This window comes from Acomys russatus, chromosome 30 (assembly GCF_903995435.1).
Source record: "Acomys russatus chromosome 30, mAcoRus1.1, whole genome shotgun sequence".
NCBI lineage: Eukaryota > Metazoa > Chordata > Mammalia > Rodentia > Muridae > Acomys > Acomys russatus.
The window spans coordinates 38,608,156-38,626,752 of NC_067166.1; the positions used below are offsets into that span (position 1 = coordinate 38,608,156).

Below are 18,597 nucleotides of genomic sequence, written 5' to 3' on the forward strand. Positions count from 1 at the left end.
CTCTCTTCCATACCACGTCTTATGGTTGTCTTTAAGACAGATGAAGACAAAAGTAGGGAATATTTGAGGGCAAAGCTTGCTCTGCCTGTGAACTGCATCAACGCAAGAGCTCCATCTCTTTCTCAGAACTGCCTATCAAAAAGACCCTTTCTGGAAAGCACTCGTGCCTTACCAACACATGGGATAGAGAGCATTTTCACGAAAGACTAAACTATCTTCGACCCAATGAAGGAGAACGGAATTATGTAGCAGCTTTAGAGTAGGAAACTGAAGAATCATAGCATTCCCTATGACACTGCTACATCGATTTTATTTTTCTCTACATAAAGTTCATGTTAAACTTTGACCAAAACATGAAAGAGTAACAGATTTCCAAAGATTATTAAAAAATCTCATTCCCTGGTTTTCAAGTAGAAGCAGGAAACAGCAAAGCATTGTTATCAAACACTAGAAAAGAGATAGTTTATATTTTCTAAGTGCCGAGGTCCAGTTTGTTTTGATGTGCCACATTCAAGCACTAGGTTGGAGAGATAATGTGGTGGACACCAAATAGACACTTGCTATTGATGTTAGATGAATGACTGTCATCATCACCTGATGATCACCAATAATAATACTACGATCACCTCCCTCTTATCACCAAAGGTCGTCTGCAACCAAATTCTTCAGTGCATAGGCATATCCACAAGTGCCCCCCCCGAACAAGAGTTTAATAATAAAGGTTCAACTTTGTCAGAAAATAGAGTCTCAATGCATTTGATCATGGCTATTTCTAGAGACAATATTTTGAGTCAAAACAAGTGACATAAGTTAGAATTAAGAAAAAAATTAAATACCGTAACCAGTGGTAATTTGTCAGCATCACTGAGCATCTAAAGATCATATAAAATCTATTTTGAAAGATATGTTAGGCTATCAAAGGTGGGTATGAGTATTAAGGGTGGACACTCATGACAACGTATGACAACAGTCAGGGACACATGCTATAGGATTCAGAGAAGCAGTGCACGCAATTAACTGAATATACCTCTGATATTTTTTCATGTCTCTAAAATTGTGTTTGTGTTTTTCTTTAAATTAATTAATTAATTAATTAACTTTATATCCGGGTTGTGGTCCCCTCCCTCCTTCCTCCCCATGGTTCCTCAGAAAAGGGGAGCTTCCCTCCCTACCCATCACAGCTCATCAAGTCGCATCAGGACTGAGTTTGTCCTCTTCCCCTGTGGCTGGAAAGTCAGTCCCATTAGGGGGAAGTGATTAGAAAAACAGGCAACAGAGTCCATGCCAGAGTCAGCCTCCAATTCTTTACTAGTGGTCCCACATGAAGCCTCCTCTGCCATAGGCTACATCTATGTAAAGGACCTAGGTCCAATCTATGCATGCTTCTTGGTTAGTGCTTCAGAGTCCACAGGCCCCTCTGGGCCCTGGTTAGTTGGCTCTGTTGGTCTTCTTGTGGAGCTCTTATCACTTCTAGGTCCTTTTATCCTTCCTCCCATTTTTATACTACACTGCCTATGCTTCTCCCAATGTTTGGCTGTGAGTCACAGGATCTGTTTCGAGGCACTGGTGGGTGGAGTCTCTCAGACAACAACTCTGCTTGTCTCCTGTCTGCAAGCATAGCAGAGTATCATTAATAGTGTCAGGGGTTAGTGCTTTTCAATTGGGTGGGACTTGGGTTGGGCCAGGCATTGGTTGGACATTCCCTCAATCTCTGTTCTATCTGTTCTATCTTTAAGCCTGAATGTCTTATAGGCTGAGTGAGTTTTGGATTGATTGAAGTTTTTGTGAGTAGTTTGGTGTTCTACTTCATCCACTAGGAGTCTTGTCTAGTTAGAGGGTGTCCTCTTCAGTTCCCATGTCCCCTGCTAGGGATCTCAGCTAGACAGCTCCTTAATAATCGTCCAGAAGCCTATTCTGACTTAGGTCTCCAGTTTATCACAGAGATGCCCCACCTACAGTTGAGCTTTTCTCTGCAAACTTTCTGTCCTCCCATCCTTACTCTCCCCAGGTCTGATCTCCACCCTTATTTCTCTCTGTGCTCCCTCTTCTAGCTTGTTCCCTTTCTTCAACCACTACCTCTGTCTGTGCTATTTCCCCTTCTGAGTGAGATTTAAGCATCCTCCCTTGGATCCTACTTATTACTTATCTTCTTTGGGTCTGTGCATTGTAGTATGTTTATCCTGTACTAAAATCTACTTATAAGTGAGCACATACCAATTGGGTCTTTCTGGGTCTGGGTTACCTCACGCAGGATGATATTTTTTAGTTCCACCCATTTTTCTGCAAATTTCATGATGTCCTTGTTTTTAATGGATGAGTAGTATTCCGTTGTGTTCTGTCAAACTGGGAAGCTGATACAAGGACAACAGTCAGGTTTAGCAGCCTCAAGGCTAGTTCATTGCCCTCCTGAATTGGCATCAAAAGTTTTGTTGTAGATCAAGTGACTGTTTAAAAAAAAAAGTCCTAAATTTTATAACAAAAAATTCTGCCTCTTTAACTAAACCTATTAGCTTATCAATTGATTAAACATCCCCCACAAAAGTTCATTTTCTATTTTTAGGTACTTGGGTTTAAAAAAAAAAACTCTCAATCAAAGTAACTTAGTAGAAATAATGTTGTAAAAGGCAAATAAGCTCAACAGACTATTAACATTGCCATCTTTGCTTCTGTGCGTTCTATTAAAGAGGAAAGGTTGCTTGAATAATGTTAAAGACAAAAGACAAAGTACATTCTAGAAAGTTGAGCTTTAAAGTCTGCTGCATGATTGCAACTTCAGCTGAGAAACATGAATTATTTTTTGAAGGTGTCAGGTGTCTATCACTATAGCATCATATAAGTTCTTCATTAGCAACTCAGCCTTCCTTGAAGCCAGCATAAGGAATAAGTGACCTAAAATACGACCAGTGACAGAATTACAAAAGCAGTTGCTTTTAAACGTTTTTAAAAATCTCATTTTTAACTTCCTTCTGCTATAATTTTAGTAGATTATTCAGCTAACGTACATACAAAAAAAGCACAGGTAGGATACACATCTTATGAAACACATACATCCAACACCTCGTAAGCTGATATTTATCTTCAAACACTGTATAAAAGTTATAAGACATATCAAAATTAAACTAAATTATAAAAATTATTTGCTTATTTTGAACTTATCAAAACCCATCTGCTATCAATTCATATGTTCCTGGAGATTTTCCAATTTTCAATCTTATCCAAGCAATCTTTAGATCTATGCTTTCTAAGAGAGTGTGTAACACGAAATAACTCACTTTTATGTCACAAATTCTCCAATGAAGAAAGCTGTGGATTGAACTCTGCTAGAAAAAGAGCCAGAAAGAACTCAAACACACTTTCAAAGAAAAATACCATGTACAGGACACACATGTATGCATTACATAATTTTTAGATTCAAAACAGGACATGCAGTCAAAACAGAAATGACAACTGTGCCATGCAGTGCAGCCGCATGCTGCCCACGGAGGCTTTGGCTTCCTGTACACACAATGCTGGGGACTCAAAAATAGCTATGCATATATATGTTCACATGTACTAAATGCTGAATATTTTAACATTGACAACGATGAAACACATTTGCTTGTAGTCCTTTCACACATCTTAATTTGCGGTAATTAGATGTTATGTATTGTCAAAGTTTTAGGAACCAAGTCAACAGGTTACTCAGCTTATTCTTTGGTTTGGCTGATTTACAGAAGTGGCAACACACACAAGAATAAATCATCTTAACTGTTTTATTCATGGAGTGCATTGCATTGTCAGTATTTACTGGTACACACAGAACTTGTATGTAGGCTTTTGAAACTCGTCTAATCAATTACTCATTTTAATTCATATAAAATATTTAGCAAAGTTTTATAAACACAGAGATAAAAATGTGGTGTTGAACTAAAGGATCTGTCCCAGAAGCTTAATAATATATAATATATATATATATATATATATATATATATATATATATATATATATATATATATATATAAAATATATATCTGAGCTAATAAGTAAAGAGAACAGAAATCTTCTCATGTTGTGTATGTGGCGAAGCAACCTTATCCTCCATTCCCTCACTATACATCATTCGCACTGAAAAAGACGATGAAGTGCTCCCTCGCTAATATTACTGGATTCTGAGTTTGAATTTCTTCCTGAATGAGAGCTGTTCCGGGGAAGCTTGTCAAAGTTCAGCATGCCGTTTTCAATATAAGTGGAATGTTCTATATTTAAAATGTAGGAAAAACTAAACTTGAAGACATACTGGATCACTGATGGTTTTTAAACGAGAAATGTCAAATGTGTCCCGTATTCACTTTGCTAATACTAGACACATTGCACAGGGAAAGAAAAATAAAGGGCCATGTCTATCCACTGTAGTCAGAATTCTCTGGGAAGAACAGTGCAGTTAATAATAAAAACACTATTTTTAAGAATTTGCCAAAGGAAGTTGGACCATTATTTAATCATAATATAAGGGTATTTGTAACAAGCTCAAGGATTTGAAGATTAGAGTTAGAATAAAGTCTACGTGAGAATACCTCCCCCTTGTCCTTTGAGGAATCCCTTCAAATGATCGCAGACACACCTATAAAACATTAAACTACCACGAGGACTCCAGACAGGTGGTGAGAGATGTCAGCACATGAACAGTTTGCAGTTAGACATGTACTATTCTGTATAATAGTAATAAGTGTATCATATGCGTAACTCCTCCTTGAGGGGAAAATACAGGATGGAGGTGAGGTGAAAGAAAAGCATACTTTCAGCAACACAGATGGCGCTGATGATAGACTGGACCTGAGAGGGACACTGTGGAGGAGTTTACGTGACTAGAGGCTACAAGTGAGAGCACCTGTGCTGCTTGTTCGAATGCTGTACATTGAGGGTTTCTATCTATTGTAGAATAGCTATTGGCCACTGAACAGGTAAAAGAATAACAGACTTACAAAACCTTGGGGGATAAGCAAAAACATTTTTCCTTTTAATTCATATAGAGTTTACACACATTTATCAACCCTGGGGATGTTTATAAACCATGTATATGTTGTTGTTCAGGTCAGCGTATCCATCTCTACAGACATTTGGTGGAGATACTGAAAATCTTTTCTCTTTGCCCTCTAAAACATGCTGCATATTTCTGGTTTCTATAGTCACCATACGGCGCACCAGCACATCAGAAGTATTTTCTTCAAACTGTAACTTACTCACTGACCAATCTTTCCCCATCCTTTTCTGCCGTGAACTGTTCCCAGTCTCTTGTAATCACCATTGTACCCTCCAGTTCTATGTGATGGACTGTGTGGCTAATGTGTTCCTTATCTGCACTACTGTCCCTTACCATCTGCACTACACTGACTACTAACCCATTGTAACTTCTTTAAAAACGGGTGCTTAACTCACAGCTTTGTTCAGAATGTCAAACACTGAAAGTCCCGTTGAGAAATATAACTAGGTATGAAAAGCTTGAAAATGTAGCCACACAACAACTTTTTAGGCCAAATAAAAAGCAAAAAATCTCAATTATTACTATGCATTTCTAAGTATGCACTTAGAAACATTTCCGTATCAGTAGGAGAGTAGAACAGCTGGAACACACGATCCTACGAGACATTTCCTTTTATTCTGTATTAGCTTTCTGTCCATTCCTAACTTGCTCCCCTACTGTCAAGGTCTCTCTCGCTGCTGATTACAACCTAAGGATGAGCCATGATAGCCACTGGGCTCAGTCTTCTCTCCCCCTCCTCGGGCGAGACCCAGGTTAGCAGGAGAAGCCTAGGAGTGTTTGCAGCCATAGGCTGGCCTTGGCGCAGTTCTGGAGCCCTTGCTTAGTTCTGCCCAAATCATTTGTTTCTCTGAAGAGAATAAGGGCCAGGAGGAAATAGTAATGGCGTGGAAGAATGCACCATTGCCCAAGTGGGCAACTAAATAATACAGCACAGAGACTTAGAAGGCATGCAGTAAGGTCGTGAGTGAAGGATATTTGGAAGCAAGGACATTACTCAAGTATTCAAAGTATTTTGAGTTATGTCAGTAGCACTATAGTTTTTATAAGAAAATCTTTTTGTCAGAGGTGAATAAGGCTGGAGATAATGAAGAGGAAGGAAGAAAGGGATAAATTAAATGGAATTTTGATGAATAACTTTTCTGCTACTCATTTGGTTTCATATGTAAGAAGTCATTGGTGTTCAGCTCCTGACTGATATGTATTTTTTCTAATTAGAAATGCTTCGCGCCTGTACTGTAAATTTGAGCAGATTCGGTGAACTATTGAAAATAGGTGATGTGTGAAGGTTGCGTGTAAACACTCACATTTCCTCCTAAGTTAGAGGAACTCAGTAGCTTCTTTGTTGATATATTGATAACGAGTTCGATCCCTTAAGCTCTCAGGTTGATGCTAAGATACTTAAAAAGTATCATTTTAATGGAGAAATTCAACAGAATATCCATCATCAAATCACCCAAATAACCAGAACAGCTGCCCTACCATCTAAGCCTCTGGTAACACTGCAGGGGTGGGTGGTCTGGGGACACACAGGGCTTTGGGCTAGTTATTTTCATTTTAAAAAGTGATACCATGAATTAAGATAGCATGGAAAACTAATACAGGGCAGTCCATCACCCAATTTTCTTGACTTGTTTTGAATCTTTTACGGGCAAACCTGCCAGCCCCCCTCCATCTCACCTCTGAGGGCTCTAATTAAAATCTCACTATCTTTCACTTAACTTTTTGCAGTAGCTTCCTAATAATTGGTCTCCATGCATCCATACCCATCTCTTTAATGCTTCTTCTACAATGTTTGAACAGAGAAAAAAAAATTTGAAAGGCAAATACAGTCATGTCATTTCCCCTGTTGCAGACCTTGCCATAATTTCTCATTGCTAAGTGGATAAAGGTCACAAATCGTACCATAGACAACAGGCCTTCCTTCTAGGCATCTCTTTTCCACTCTGTATCCTGCAGCACCTCTCTCTCTCTCTCTCTCCTCTTTCTCCCCCTCTGCTTCTATCTTCTGTAAGCTCCACTATCTTTTCCAGTTTTAGAATGTAGTATGCTTCTCTAGCTACAGGGGCTTTACATGTGTTCCTTCCTCTACCTCAAGCACTTCTCTTCCTGAGTTTTGTTTCCTTTTAGTCTTTCTTTGACTTCCTACCTCAGTGTCAACTTGACTTCCTTAAAGAATCCTAGACACACATTGGTTTTGCTTTTGTTTTTTCCAGAAATGTCTTTCTTTCATAACACTAAAGCCGTTGTCATCTTCTGTTTCTCTCAGTGAATAACTGAACACAACTTAAAATGCGTCCTAAAATACCAGCACAAGACCTGCCTTGCTGGTGAGTACCTGAATCATTTAAATAAAGTACAAAATGAATATCAAAAATGTACTCCTAATTGTGGACTAGCCATCTAGAATTTACTTCCTGGTTTCTGCTACTGGTGACTTCTGACAGCTTTTTTTGAACAAGCTTTTCCTCAGTTGCCCCCTGCCATCTTCACACATGTGTACTCAGCCACATCATGCCACATTCTACAAAGGATGCTATGTATACTTAACACACTAAGTTCTCACAGCAGGTACCATGTATTCTCAGCCATACAGTGCTATGTTCTCACAGCAGATGCTATACAGTAAGACTTGTTCATACTTTAAAAAGTAGACTTTGCAAGCAAATAAAGTTTGAAAATGACACACATGAGCTTGTACACTCATTGTTTAATTTTTAAGGATGTAAAGAAATTCCTTTGCGAGTTTAAAGAAAATTTCAGTTTTGAAGTTGGATTCACTATTTTACCTACTATCTCAATTAAGATGTCAAAAAATATATTTTAATAGATAATGTACACCAACCTGGATAATACATCATTTTAAAATCGGAATATAGACATTGTTGAAAGGTTATTTGAGGAACCTCTAACAATTATATCTCCTATATAAATGCATCCGAGCTATAGTAGTTCCCGGGTGTATAAGCAAGTATTGGGCCTAACAAATGGCCTCTAGCAAATTGTGGCAGAAAGTGCACTGGCAAGCACAGTGATGTCGATCACACCTGATGAATTTTCAAGTTCCTTCAACATTGTGGGTGTCACAGGTTCCCCTGTAGCCCTTGTTCATTTCTCATAGCAGCATGGTGTGCAAGGAAGTACAGATGGCCAGTGCTGAGGTATGGGAAATATCACTATGAAAGCCATCAAGAAGATGAAGAGTCCACATTTATTCAGTAAACAACCACCAGAAAGCAGAAACTCTGTTAAAATTTCATTTTTATATTTATTTTCCTTATCAACATACATTTTGAAATATAGTAAAAAACCAAAGTAAAGTCTTGGATATCTCCATGTAGAATTCCAAATATTCAACTCACTAATCATTGTGTTCCCTGAAAGAATACTAATATTTACCTATAATATAACATGCCTGAAATTGATTGATAAAATTATAAAGGGATATACATCTATTTATTTGCAACAAGAGGTTCTGATCTGGAGCATGAGTCAGGAAATTGGAGCTGAGGAGACAAAATGACTATGGATGAAAGATGCTCAGGATGCTCACAGCAGCCAGGAACAGACTAGAGTTTCATGTGAATCTGTTCTTTTTTATTACTTCTGTATCCTAGGGAGGCTCTGAGCACATGAGCAAGTGGGAGCAAGAAGAGCTTTTACTGTGCGCTGGGATCTGGGAGACTTACCACATCTCTGGGTTCGACTTCCTTTGGGGTAAGGATGACGGACAGCAAAATGATCCCAAGGTCATGGTCAGGATAGTGGGGATCTTTCAGAGTCAAGGTGACATCTGTGGACCTGTGATGTAAATATTTAGAGTGGGAATAATTACTGAGTGCAGAACTCCCAAATTATTTTAATCAGTAATTCATTATTTTCAGAAAAATGTACTCTTTTGTTTTCTTAGTACAGTTTTTATTGTTATCAAAATACCACCACTGTATTCATGTCATCCAATAAGATGTATCCAAAAAGGTGCTTAAATTCATTAGGTAAATTTCTTCACTTTATGAGGGCCTAGAAAGTTACCAAAGGAAATAACACTATTCAAAGATCCTGAACCCTCTTCTAGGATCTGTAAGATCTTGGAAAACTCCAGCTTTTGTGTGTGTGTGTGTGTGTGTGTGTGTGTGTGTGTGTGTGTGTGTGTGTATCTGTGTGTGTGTGTGCGTGTGTGTGTGTGTGTGTATCTGTGTGTGTGTGTGTTTTCAGAAACTGAATGAAGGCCATTTACCAGCTACAACTCTTAGTTGTATAGCTTTTTATTAAGTGGGGATATTATTTAAAATACACAGAAAAATGTGAGAAGAAATATAAAACATATCACTTGAAACACATATTTTATAGAAATATGTTAAAGCAATATATAATAGTTAGAAAGAACATTAGATTTTCAAAACAATGCTTTTAGTTTGGGGTTGTGCAAACCTGTGTCCAAAACAATGTCTCAATTTGAAATAACATGGAGACATTACTTAGAATTGGGCAATGAAGGATTTAGATTAAATTTAGATTTGGACTTAGATAAGCATTCCTGAGGAAGAGAGGATAATAATTTAGTATTATACACATTACTTTTATGAAAAACAGAAGTCTGGAGGTCACATCAAGACCAGGGACCCCAGGTAAGACTCTGTCCCATGCCCTATGCCCAGCAACTCCCCTGAAAGCACACCCAGCAGTGGTAAATTGAATCCCATACCTTGGGTTCTATTTTATGGCCAACTACTCTGCCTGATTTCCTGGAGGCCACACTAGTTCTAGGGAACTCAGAGTCAACTTTGGCACCTCAAGCCCCAGAACTAACATAGGCCACAAAAATACCATCAGAGACATACTACTGGACCTAAAGACATATTGGTCACCAGAAACTCAGGCCAGAAGACTGAAAAGAAACAGAATCCAAGGAAGAAAACTCAGAAATGGATAGAGACCAGCAAAAGAGCACAATCAACCACAGCCATGGCAATATGGCATAACCAGAGCTCAGTTATCTCACTAAATCAAACTCTGTAGATATTCAAATAAAGCACAAGAAAATGATCTTAAATCCAGTCTTATGAAGATGTACAGGCTTTTAAAGAGGAAATGAATAAATCCCTTAAAAGACATACAGGAAAATACAATCAAATGAGTGAAGGAAATGAATAAAAAATTTAAAAACCTGAAAACGGAAAAAGAAGTAAGGAGAAAACACAAATTGAGGGAATCCTGGAAGTAAAAAACCTAGATAAGCTAACAGGAACTAACAGACACAAACACGAACAACAGAATACAAGAGATGTAAGAGAGAATATCAGGTGCAGAAAATATGATAGAAGAAACTGATTCATCAGTCAAAGAAAATGTTAAATATAAAAAGTTCCTGACACAAAATACTCAGGAAACCTGGGACACTATGAAAGAGCAAATACTTAAGAATAATAGGGATAGAAGGAGATAGAAAGTATTTTCCACAAAACCATAGAAGAAAATTTCCCTAACCTAAAGAGATAGATGTCTATAAACATAGAAGAAACTTACAGAACACCAAATATATTTGATCAGAAAAGAAAATCCTCATGGAACATAATAATTGAAACATTAAGTGTATAGAACAAAGAAAAAATATTAAAAGCTGCAAAGGAAAAAGGCCAAGTAACTTTAAAATGCAGACCTATTAGAATTACACCAAACTTCCCAACAGAAATTCTAAAAGCCAAAACATCCTGGGCTTATAGATTATAAGAGATCACAGATGTAGACAACAGTAGTATACCCAGCAAAACTTTCAATCACCATGGATGGGGAAAATAAGATATTTCATGACAAAACCAAGGTTAAACAGTATCTACTCACAAAGCCTGTCCTGTAGAAGATACTTGAAGGAAAACTCTAAACTAAGGAAGTTAACCACCAAAAATAAATAATTCCACACTAGCAAGACCAAAAGAAGGGAATAACACACACACACACACACACACACACACACACACACACACACGCACGCACGCACTATACACAAACTCACCCTACCACCATCAGCAGCAAAATAACAAGAATTAACAATCATCTGTCATCACTATCTCTCAACATCAATGAACTCAATTGCCCAACAAAAGAACTCAGACTAACATATTGGATACAAAAACATGATCCATCATTTGCTGCATGCAAGAAACACACCTCAACATCAAAGATAGAAATTTCCTTAGAGTAAAGGCAGGAGAAGGATTTCTAAGAAAATGGGCCCAAGAAACATGCTGGTGTAACCATTCTAATATCTAACAAAATAGACATTCAGTCAAAATCAGTCAAAAGAGATGGGGAAGTATACTTCATAGTCATCAAAGGAAAAATCTACCAAAATGGTCCTAAGTATCTCAATTCTTAGAATCAGTTCCAAATTCAAGATCACCACATATGTAAAAGAAACATTACTAAAGCTTAAAGCACACACCAAACCCCAACATTAATAGTGGAGACTTCAACACCCCACACTCACCGATAAACAAGGCCATCCAGACAGAAACTATGCAGAGCATTATGACTCAAATGAACATAACAGTTATCTACAGAACATTTTACCCAAACACAAAAGAATATCCCTTGTTTTCAGTACATCCTGGAACCTTCTCCATTGATCATACAGCCAGACATGAAGCAAGCCTCAATCAACACCAAAGAAATTGAAATAAGATACAAGTGTCTTATCAGATCACTGTGGAATAAAGTTGAACTACAACAACTATAGAAACAATAAAAAACCACAAACTCATGGAAAATGAACAACTTTCTACTCAATGACAACTGGGTCAAGGAAGAAATAAAGAAATTAAAGACTTTGTAAAGTTCTATGAAGATAAAGGCACAACATACCCAAACTTATGGGACACAATGAAAGCAGTACTACTAGGAAAGTTCATAGGACTACACACCTCCATAAAGAACTTGGTGAGATCTCATACTAGCAATTTAAAAGCACATTTGAAAACTCCACAAAAAAAAAAAAAAAAAAAGAAATAAACACACCCAAGAGGAGTAGATGGAAGAAAATAATCAATAAAATAGAAAGGAAGAGAACAATAGAAAAAAAATCATTGAAACAGAGAGTAAGTTCATTGAGAAAAATCAACAATATAGACAAATGCTTAGGCAAGCTAACTACAAGGAAGAGAGACAATATCCAAAATGTAAAAAATCAGAAATGATAAGGGAGGCATATTAATAGATACTGAGGAAATTCAAAGAATCATTAGGTCTTAGTTCAAAAGCTTGTACTCAACAGAATTGGAAAATATAAATGAGACAGACAATTTTATTGATAGAAAATTACCAATGTTAAATCAAGATCAAGTAAACTATTTAAATAGTTCTATTTCTAAGGAAATAGAAATGATCATGTAAATTCTCCCAATACTCGCCAGTCCCCCCCCTCAAAGTCCCTGGGCCAGATGGTTTCAGGACAGAATTAAACCAGGCTTCCAAAGATGAGCTAATGCCAATATTCCTCAAACAAAATAAAAAACAGAAGAAACATTGAGTATCTCATTCTATGAGGCCATAGTCACCCTGATACCTAAACCACACAGAGACTCAACAAAGAGAGAGAAATTCAGAGAGAGAAATTATGAACATTTATGCAAAAATACTCAATAAAATATATGCAAATTGAATCCAAGAACACACCAAAAACATCATCCACCATAATCAAGTAGGTTTCATCCCAGAAATGCAGGGATGGCTTAATATAAAAAAGTCCATCACCATAAACAACCATACAAACAAACTGAAAGGAAAGAAAATCTCATTAGATGTTGAAGAAACCCTTCACAAAAACACAACACTCCTTCATGATAAAAGTCTTGGAGAGATCAGGGATACATGACTCATACTGAACAAACTCAATAAAGGCAAGTTACTGCATTCCAATAGCCAACATCAAATTAAACGGAGAGAAACTGAAAGGAATTCTGCTATAATCAGGAACAAGACAAGGCTGGCCACTTCCTTTGCATCACTATCTGCAGGTGATATAAGAGCATACATAAGTGACTCCAAAAATTTTATCAGGGAACTCCTACAGATGATAAACGCCTTCAGCAAAGTGGCTGGACACAAAACTAAGTAAAAAAAAAAAATATCAGTATCCTTCCTATATCGAAATGGTAAATGAGCTGAGAAAGAACAATGTTCACAATAGCCACAAATAATATAAAATATCTTGGGGTAACTCTAAGCAAACAAGTGAAAGTAATGGAAGCGAACAAGTAATGGAAAGAATGTCATGTCTTTTAAAGAAAGAAATTGAAGAAGATACCAGAAGATGGAAAGATCTGCCATGCTTATGGATTGGTAGCATTAACATAGTATAATGGCCATCTTATCAAAAACAATCTACAGACTCCATCAATTCCCATCAAAATTTTAACAAAATTATTTGTAGACCTTGAAAGAATAATATGCAACTTAGTATGGAAAAACATAGCCCCCCCCCCCCCCGGATACCTAAAGCAGTCATGTACAATAAAAGAACTTCTGGAGGTATTACCACCCTTGATTTAAAAATGTCGTACAGAGCAATAGTAATAAAAACTACAACTTATTCTCATAAACATATCCATGTTGATCAATGGAATACAACTGAAAACCCAGAGGTAAATCCACATACCTATATACACTTGATTTTTAGCAAAGAATCTAAAGTTATACAATGTAAAGAAGAAAGCATCTTCAACAAATGGTGCTGGTCTAACTGGATGTATGCATGTAGAAGAATACAAATAAATTTATATTTGTTATCATGAACAAAACTCAATTCCCAGTGGGTCAAAGACCTCAACACAAAACTGGACACACTAAACCTGATAGAAGAGAAACTGGGGGTTATCTTTGAACACATTGGCACAGGAGATCATTTTCTGAACAGAACACCAACAGCTCAGGCACTAAGGTCAACAATTAATAAATGGGACCTCATGAAACTGAAAAGCTTCTGTAAGGCAGAAAACACCATCAAAATGACAAAACATCAGCCTTCAGAATGGGAAAAGATTTTCACTAACGTGACATCTGACAGAAGGTTGATATCCAAAATATATAAAGAGCTAAAAAACTAGACATAAATAAACCAAATAACCCAGTTAAAAATAAGAATCAGATCTAAACAGAGAATTTTCAACTGAAGAACCACAAATGACTGAGAAATACTTGAAATGTTCAACATCCTTAACCATCAGGCAAATCAAAATGACTTATTCCATCTTACACCCATCATAATAGCTAAAATAAAAAAACTGAACTGACAGCCCATGCTGTTGAGAATATGGATCAAGAAAAACACTCCTCTGTTAGTGGTGGGAATGAAAACTTGTACAGTCACTTGGAAATCAATTTGGTGGTTTCTCAGACTGTTTAGTGGGAATAGGAACAGAAGGGCCAGACAGAGCAACAGAGTACTGGGAGAGATAACTAGGAGAGGAAAGCTGCATCTCTGGGATAAGCTATAAACCTAAGGCAATGGAAACTCCCAGGAACTCATGAGGGTGACCCTAGCTCCTTCCAATGGGAGATATGAAGCCTACAGTTGCCATCTCTTGTGATGAGACAAGGCTTCCGATGGAGGGATGTGGACACCAACCCAGCCATAAAACCTTCAACCTTCAGTTTCTCCTACTTACAAGATGTGCAGGAATAAAGAAGGAGAAGAAATTGTGGGAATGGCCAACCAATGACTGGTCCAGCTTGAGACTAAGACCAGGATAGGGAGACCACCCTTGACACTGTTAGTGATATTCCACTATCCTTGCAAACAGGAGCTTAGCATAACTATCATCAGAGAGGCTTCATCCAGCAACTGATAGAATCAGATGCAGAGACCCAAGGCCAAACATTGGCAGAGTGCAGGGAATCCCGTGAAACAAGGGGGGAGACTATGGTACTGAAAACCTAGACAACTTCTCAGTGCTAGTGAGTCATTGTCACTAGATGCAAAGTTACAACCACTAATTTACTAAACTAGCATAATCCCTAACAATCTATAAGGTCGTCCTTATATACACACATAAGTAAAACTTTCATCCCTTGTTAAGGCAACTTCTCTGCAACAGACAGGAAAATCACTATAGAAAATGAACAACTGATCAAAACACAGAGATGTAGAGCCCAGTTCCAATGGATACATGCTCAATAAACATTGTGAAAAGGAATGTAAAAAACTGGAAGAGCCAGACTATCAAAGAGTTGGTTGTGAGATTGAGTGTCCTAGCAAAATCAGAAGCTATATCCACACATTTGCACCAACATGATTACCTAAATGTTACCTGAACAAAGATGGTAACAATAAAAAAGCCAAATTGGACTGAGAAATACCCCATGAGGTCCCAACCCTACACAAAGGACTGATAGACAACTGAGGAAAACTGAGATCAGAAGAGGTGGTCTTCCACAGGAAAGAGCACCCACTGGGTTTCCAGTGCCAAAGAGTCATCACTGAAAACATATATACAAGTATGAACAGGTTATATTTAGGAATATATATGTATATGTTAATACATATATAAGAATTAGTGTAAAAAGAGACCATGAATTTTAATTTAAGCAGATAAAAATATATAAGAAGGTTGGGGAGGAAGAAATGTTTAACTAAATTATAATTAAATTAAAATAAAGTCCTAATTTAAATTAAAAATTAAAAAACATAATATTTTAGAATTGCTTTAAAGAAATTCAAGAGTATATGTACTTGCTTTATGAGGTGCTTATTATTTTCTATAATTTAAAAAAGTATTTTTGTACTTTAATGTGAATAATATTCCTAAAAAGGAAAACATCTACAGTAAAACAGGGGGGAAAAAGATCCAAGTTAGTAAGAAATATATTCTTCTAATACCTAAATTGTTATCAATTTATTAGCTAATATATGCTCATACAACTAATGAGAACATTTTTATGTAGTTAACTATATGTAGTTAGACATACATAGTTAACCATAAACATGAAGTGATTATGTCACTAAAGAAAACTGACTTTCCTCTCCTAGAAGCTATCAAATGCCAACGTTCTAATCTGCTGTGGGTTTCTCATCCGCCATCCCTCTCTATGCTAGGGTTTTGTCTGGTTAGTCAAACTGGATAGCTACAGACAGAAGAATGAAACAAGAATTTCATTACTTTCTCTTAAGGAGATACCCCAATATATTTCTAGCAGCACAGACTTATATGGCTGTTATTAATATTCACCTTTTGCACCCTTGAATTGGTCAGAAGCTGAACAGCAACTAAAGCTTGTGATGCTACAGAGTGATAATATGGTGTGGTCCGAGGGTGGTAGTGGCTCACTAATCACACAAAAAGCTGTATAGGAAATGTTTGCATATAATCTCTTTAAGTTTCCTTAATTCCGTAATTCATTTCAAATTACTTTTCACCAATGATGTGTTTTATTTTATTTTATTTATTTATTTTTTATTAATTTATTCTTGTTACATCTCAATGTTTATCCCACCCCTTGTATCCTCCCATTCCCCCCCCCCATTTTCCCATTATTCCCCTCCCCTATGACTGTTCCTGAGGGGGATTACCTCCTCCTGTATATGCTCATACGCACCCGATCTCGTCTGACCAATGATGTATTTTAAATAGGGAAGAAGGAAAACTTATGCTTTAAGATTAAGTGTTATAATCTGAAGATAATGCAGAACTTTACAGAGAATGCAATTGTTGCCTTTGAGAAGAATAGCACTGTCCGTTTTAGTTTGCATCAGTGCTCATGATAATGAAAAAACAGACACCACCACTCAGAACACTTTCTCAAAAGAGAGAGAACCAGCAGTCATCTGAGCTCTATATTCAGGTTGAGGCAGGATCTACAACGTGTAGAAAGACAGCAAAGACTGCTCTTTTGTTCTACCTGATGCATAAACCACCAGCAAATCATCAATCAGTCTTTGGAACACCAAAAAGCTGCTCCTGTGGTCAATGTTAGCTTACTGCAGCATGCAAAGAGGTTCTTCCATGTACAGTGATCTATTTATCTGTATTTATACAAAAAGGAAATAGTGATCTGGCCCATGACAGTATTCTTCTGTTTCCCCTGTCACCTGATGTAAAATGATAATCTAAGACAGGAATTCCATTTACAACTATGAAAGATTTCATTGTGAAGCCTACTTTTTCCTTCTGTGTTTTATATAGTCGTTTTTTGGTTCCTATAATAAAATGCATTTTGAGAACTACATTCCTATTGTTAGGAGCTTGGAATGAATAATGTTAGTAAGTATAATATAACTTTGCATCTGATCAAGCAATGATAATGAAATTGAGCAAATATAAGCAATCCAACTCTATTACTTGCTCCTATAGATGGCAACCTGGTGATGGGAAGCTGTCATGCTAGCACCAGTTCTATCTTCGTTTAAGTGATGGGAGATTTGCTCTTTTTGAGGCAAAGTATACAGCAACTTGCTTAGGTAATAATTTGTCCTTCTGCCAAATCCCAACTAAACTATGTGAGATTAAGGAATGTATCTTTTCTCTTGTGGCACAGTGCTAGGGGACTGGGAGATTAGCCATAATTTCTTAAGTGAATAACTGTTACTGAACAAGGAAATGAGGAATGACATTGTAAGTTTGTGGGTAAGTGAGAAAGAGGGCATGGGAAAGGGTGGTGGCTGATGGAAGGTTCCCGGCTGGCAAGGACAGGATATCAACAGAAATCTGGATTGACCAGTGTTTCTTACTTTACACAAGCCAGTTCTGTAATGAGACATACCAATGTTACAACTTTTGAGACTTACGTGTTTAATTCCAATTGTGTGAGATCGAGAAAGGCTGAGCCCATAAAGTCATCCTGCAGTCCAAAGTCATAGTCAAATACCTAAGAGGCCAGAGAGACAAAGTGTTTCAAAACAATTTCAGAAACCGTGATCCCTCCCACCAAAGCAATGTAATCTCCTGATAGGTTTTTTTTTTAATTTGTGATTCTTTGGAATGTTAGAGTTTCATAAAACATTCATGTAAACTATATTTTCAGTAAACAGTGTTTATTATATCATTCTATTTGTATTAGCAATAGAAGTTTTACAGAAAGTGCAACAAAAATCAAATGAAATATAATGAATATTTAAAGATACGGGAATCACAGCTTAGAATACATCTTCATTATCATAGAAGAGATATCATCAAGCCTATAACCACAGTGATTTAATATGAGACTCAACAAACGCATCTTCTGTATTAGGCAATTGGTGGTTAAAGTATGATTCCAATGTGCTATTCATATGCTTAAAGTCATGAAAGATAAATCCTATGATAGTATATAATAATTTAATCTTGACAAACAAATAAAAATACAGATCTCATGGCTAATGCATTTGTTTTTCAAGATGGGGCTTCTCTATGTAGCCTTGGCTGTCCCAGACTCACTTTGTAGACCAGGCAGGCAATCCACCTGCCTCTGCCTCCCCAAGTGCTGGGATTAAAGGTGTGTGCCACAACATCTGGATTGCTAATGCATTTTCAAGGTATATTAGTGTAACATCAAATTAGTCTGTTATTTTTTGCAAATAATTATTGGGGACAATCTAACTAAAAATTCAA

At 37.0% G+C, this 18,597-nt stretch overlaps 1 protein-coding gene across 3 annotated transcripts in view; it reads right to left on the reverse strand.

The window, feature by feature from the left end:
* Mctp1 (multiple C2 and transmembrane domain containing 1) overlaps window positions 1-18,597 on the reverse strand; it is a 587,757-nt gene that overhangs the window by 241,142 nt on the left and 328,018 nt on the right. For all 3 annotated transcript variants that reach the window (XM_051172525.1, XM_051172527.1, XM_051172526.1), the window contains exons 4-5: window positions 17,796-17,875; window positions 8,707-8,818 (exon numbers count right to left, since the gene is read on the reverse strand). In XM_051172525.1, the coding sequence (XP_051028482.1) occupies window positions 8,707-8,818; window positions 17,796-17,875 (192 nt within the window). The remainder of the gene's footprint in view (window positions 1-8,706; window positions 8,819-17,795; window positions 17,876-18,597) is intronic.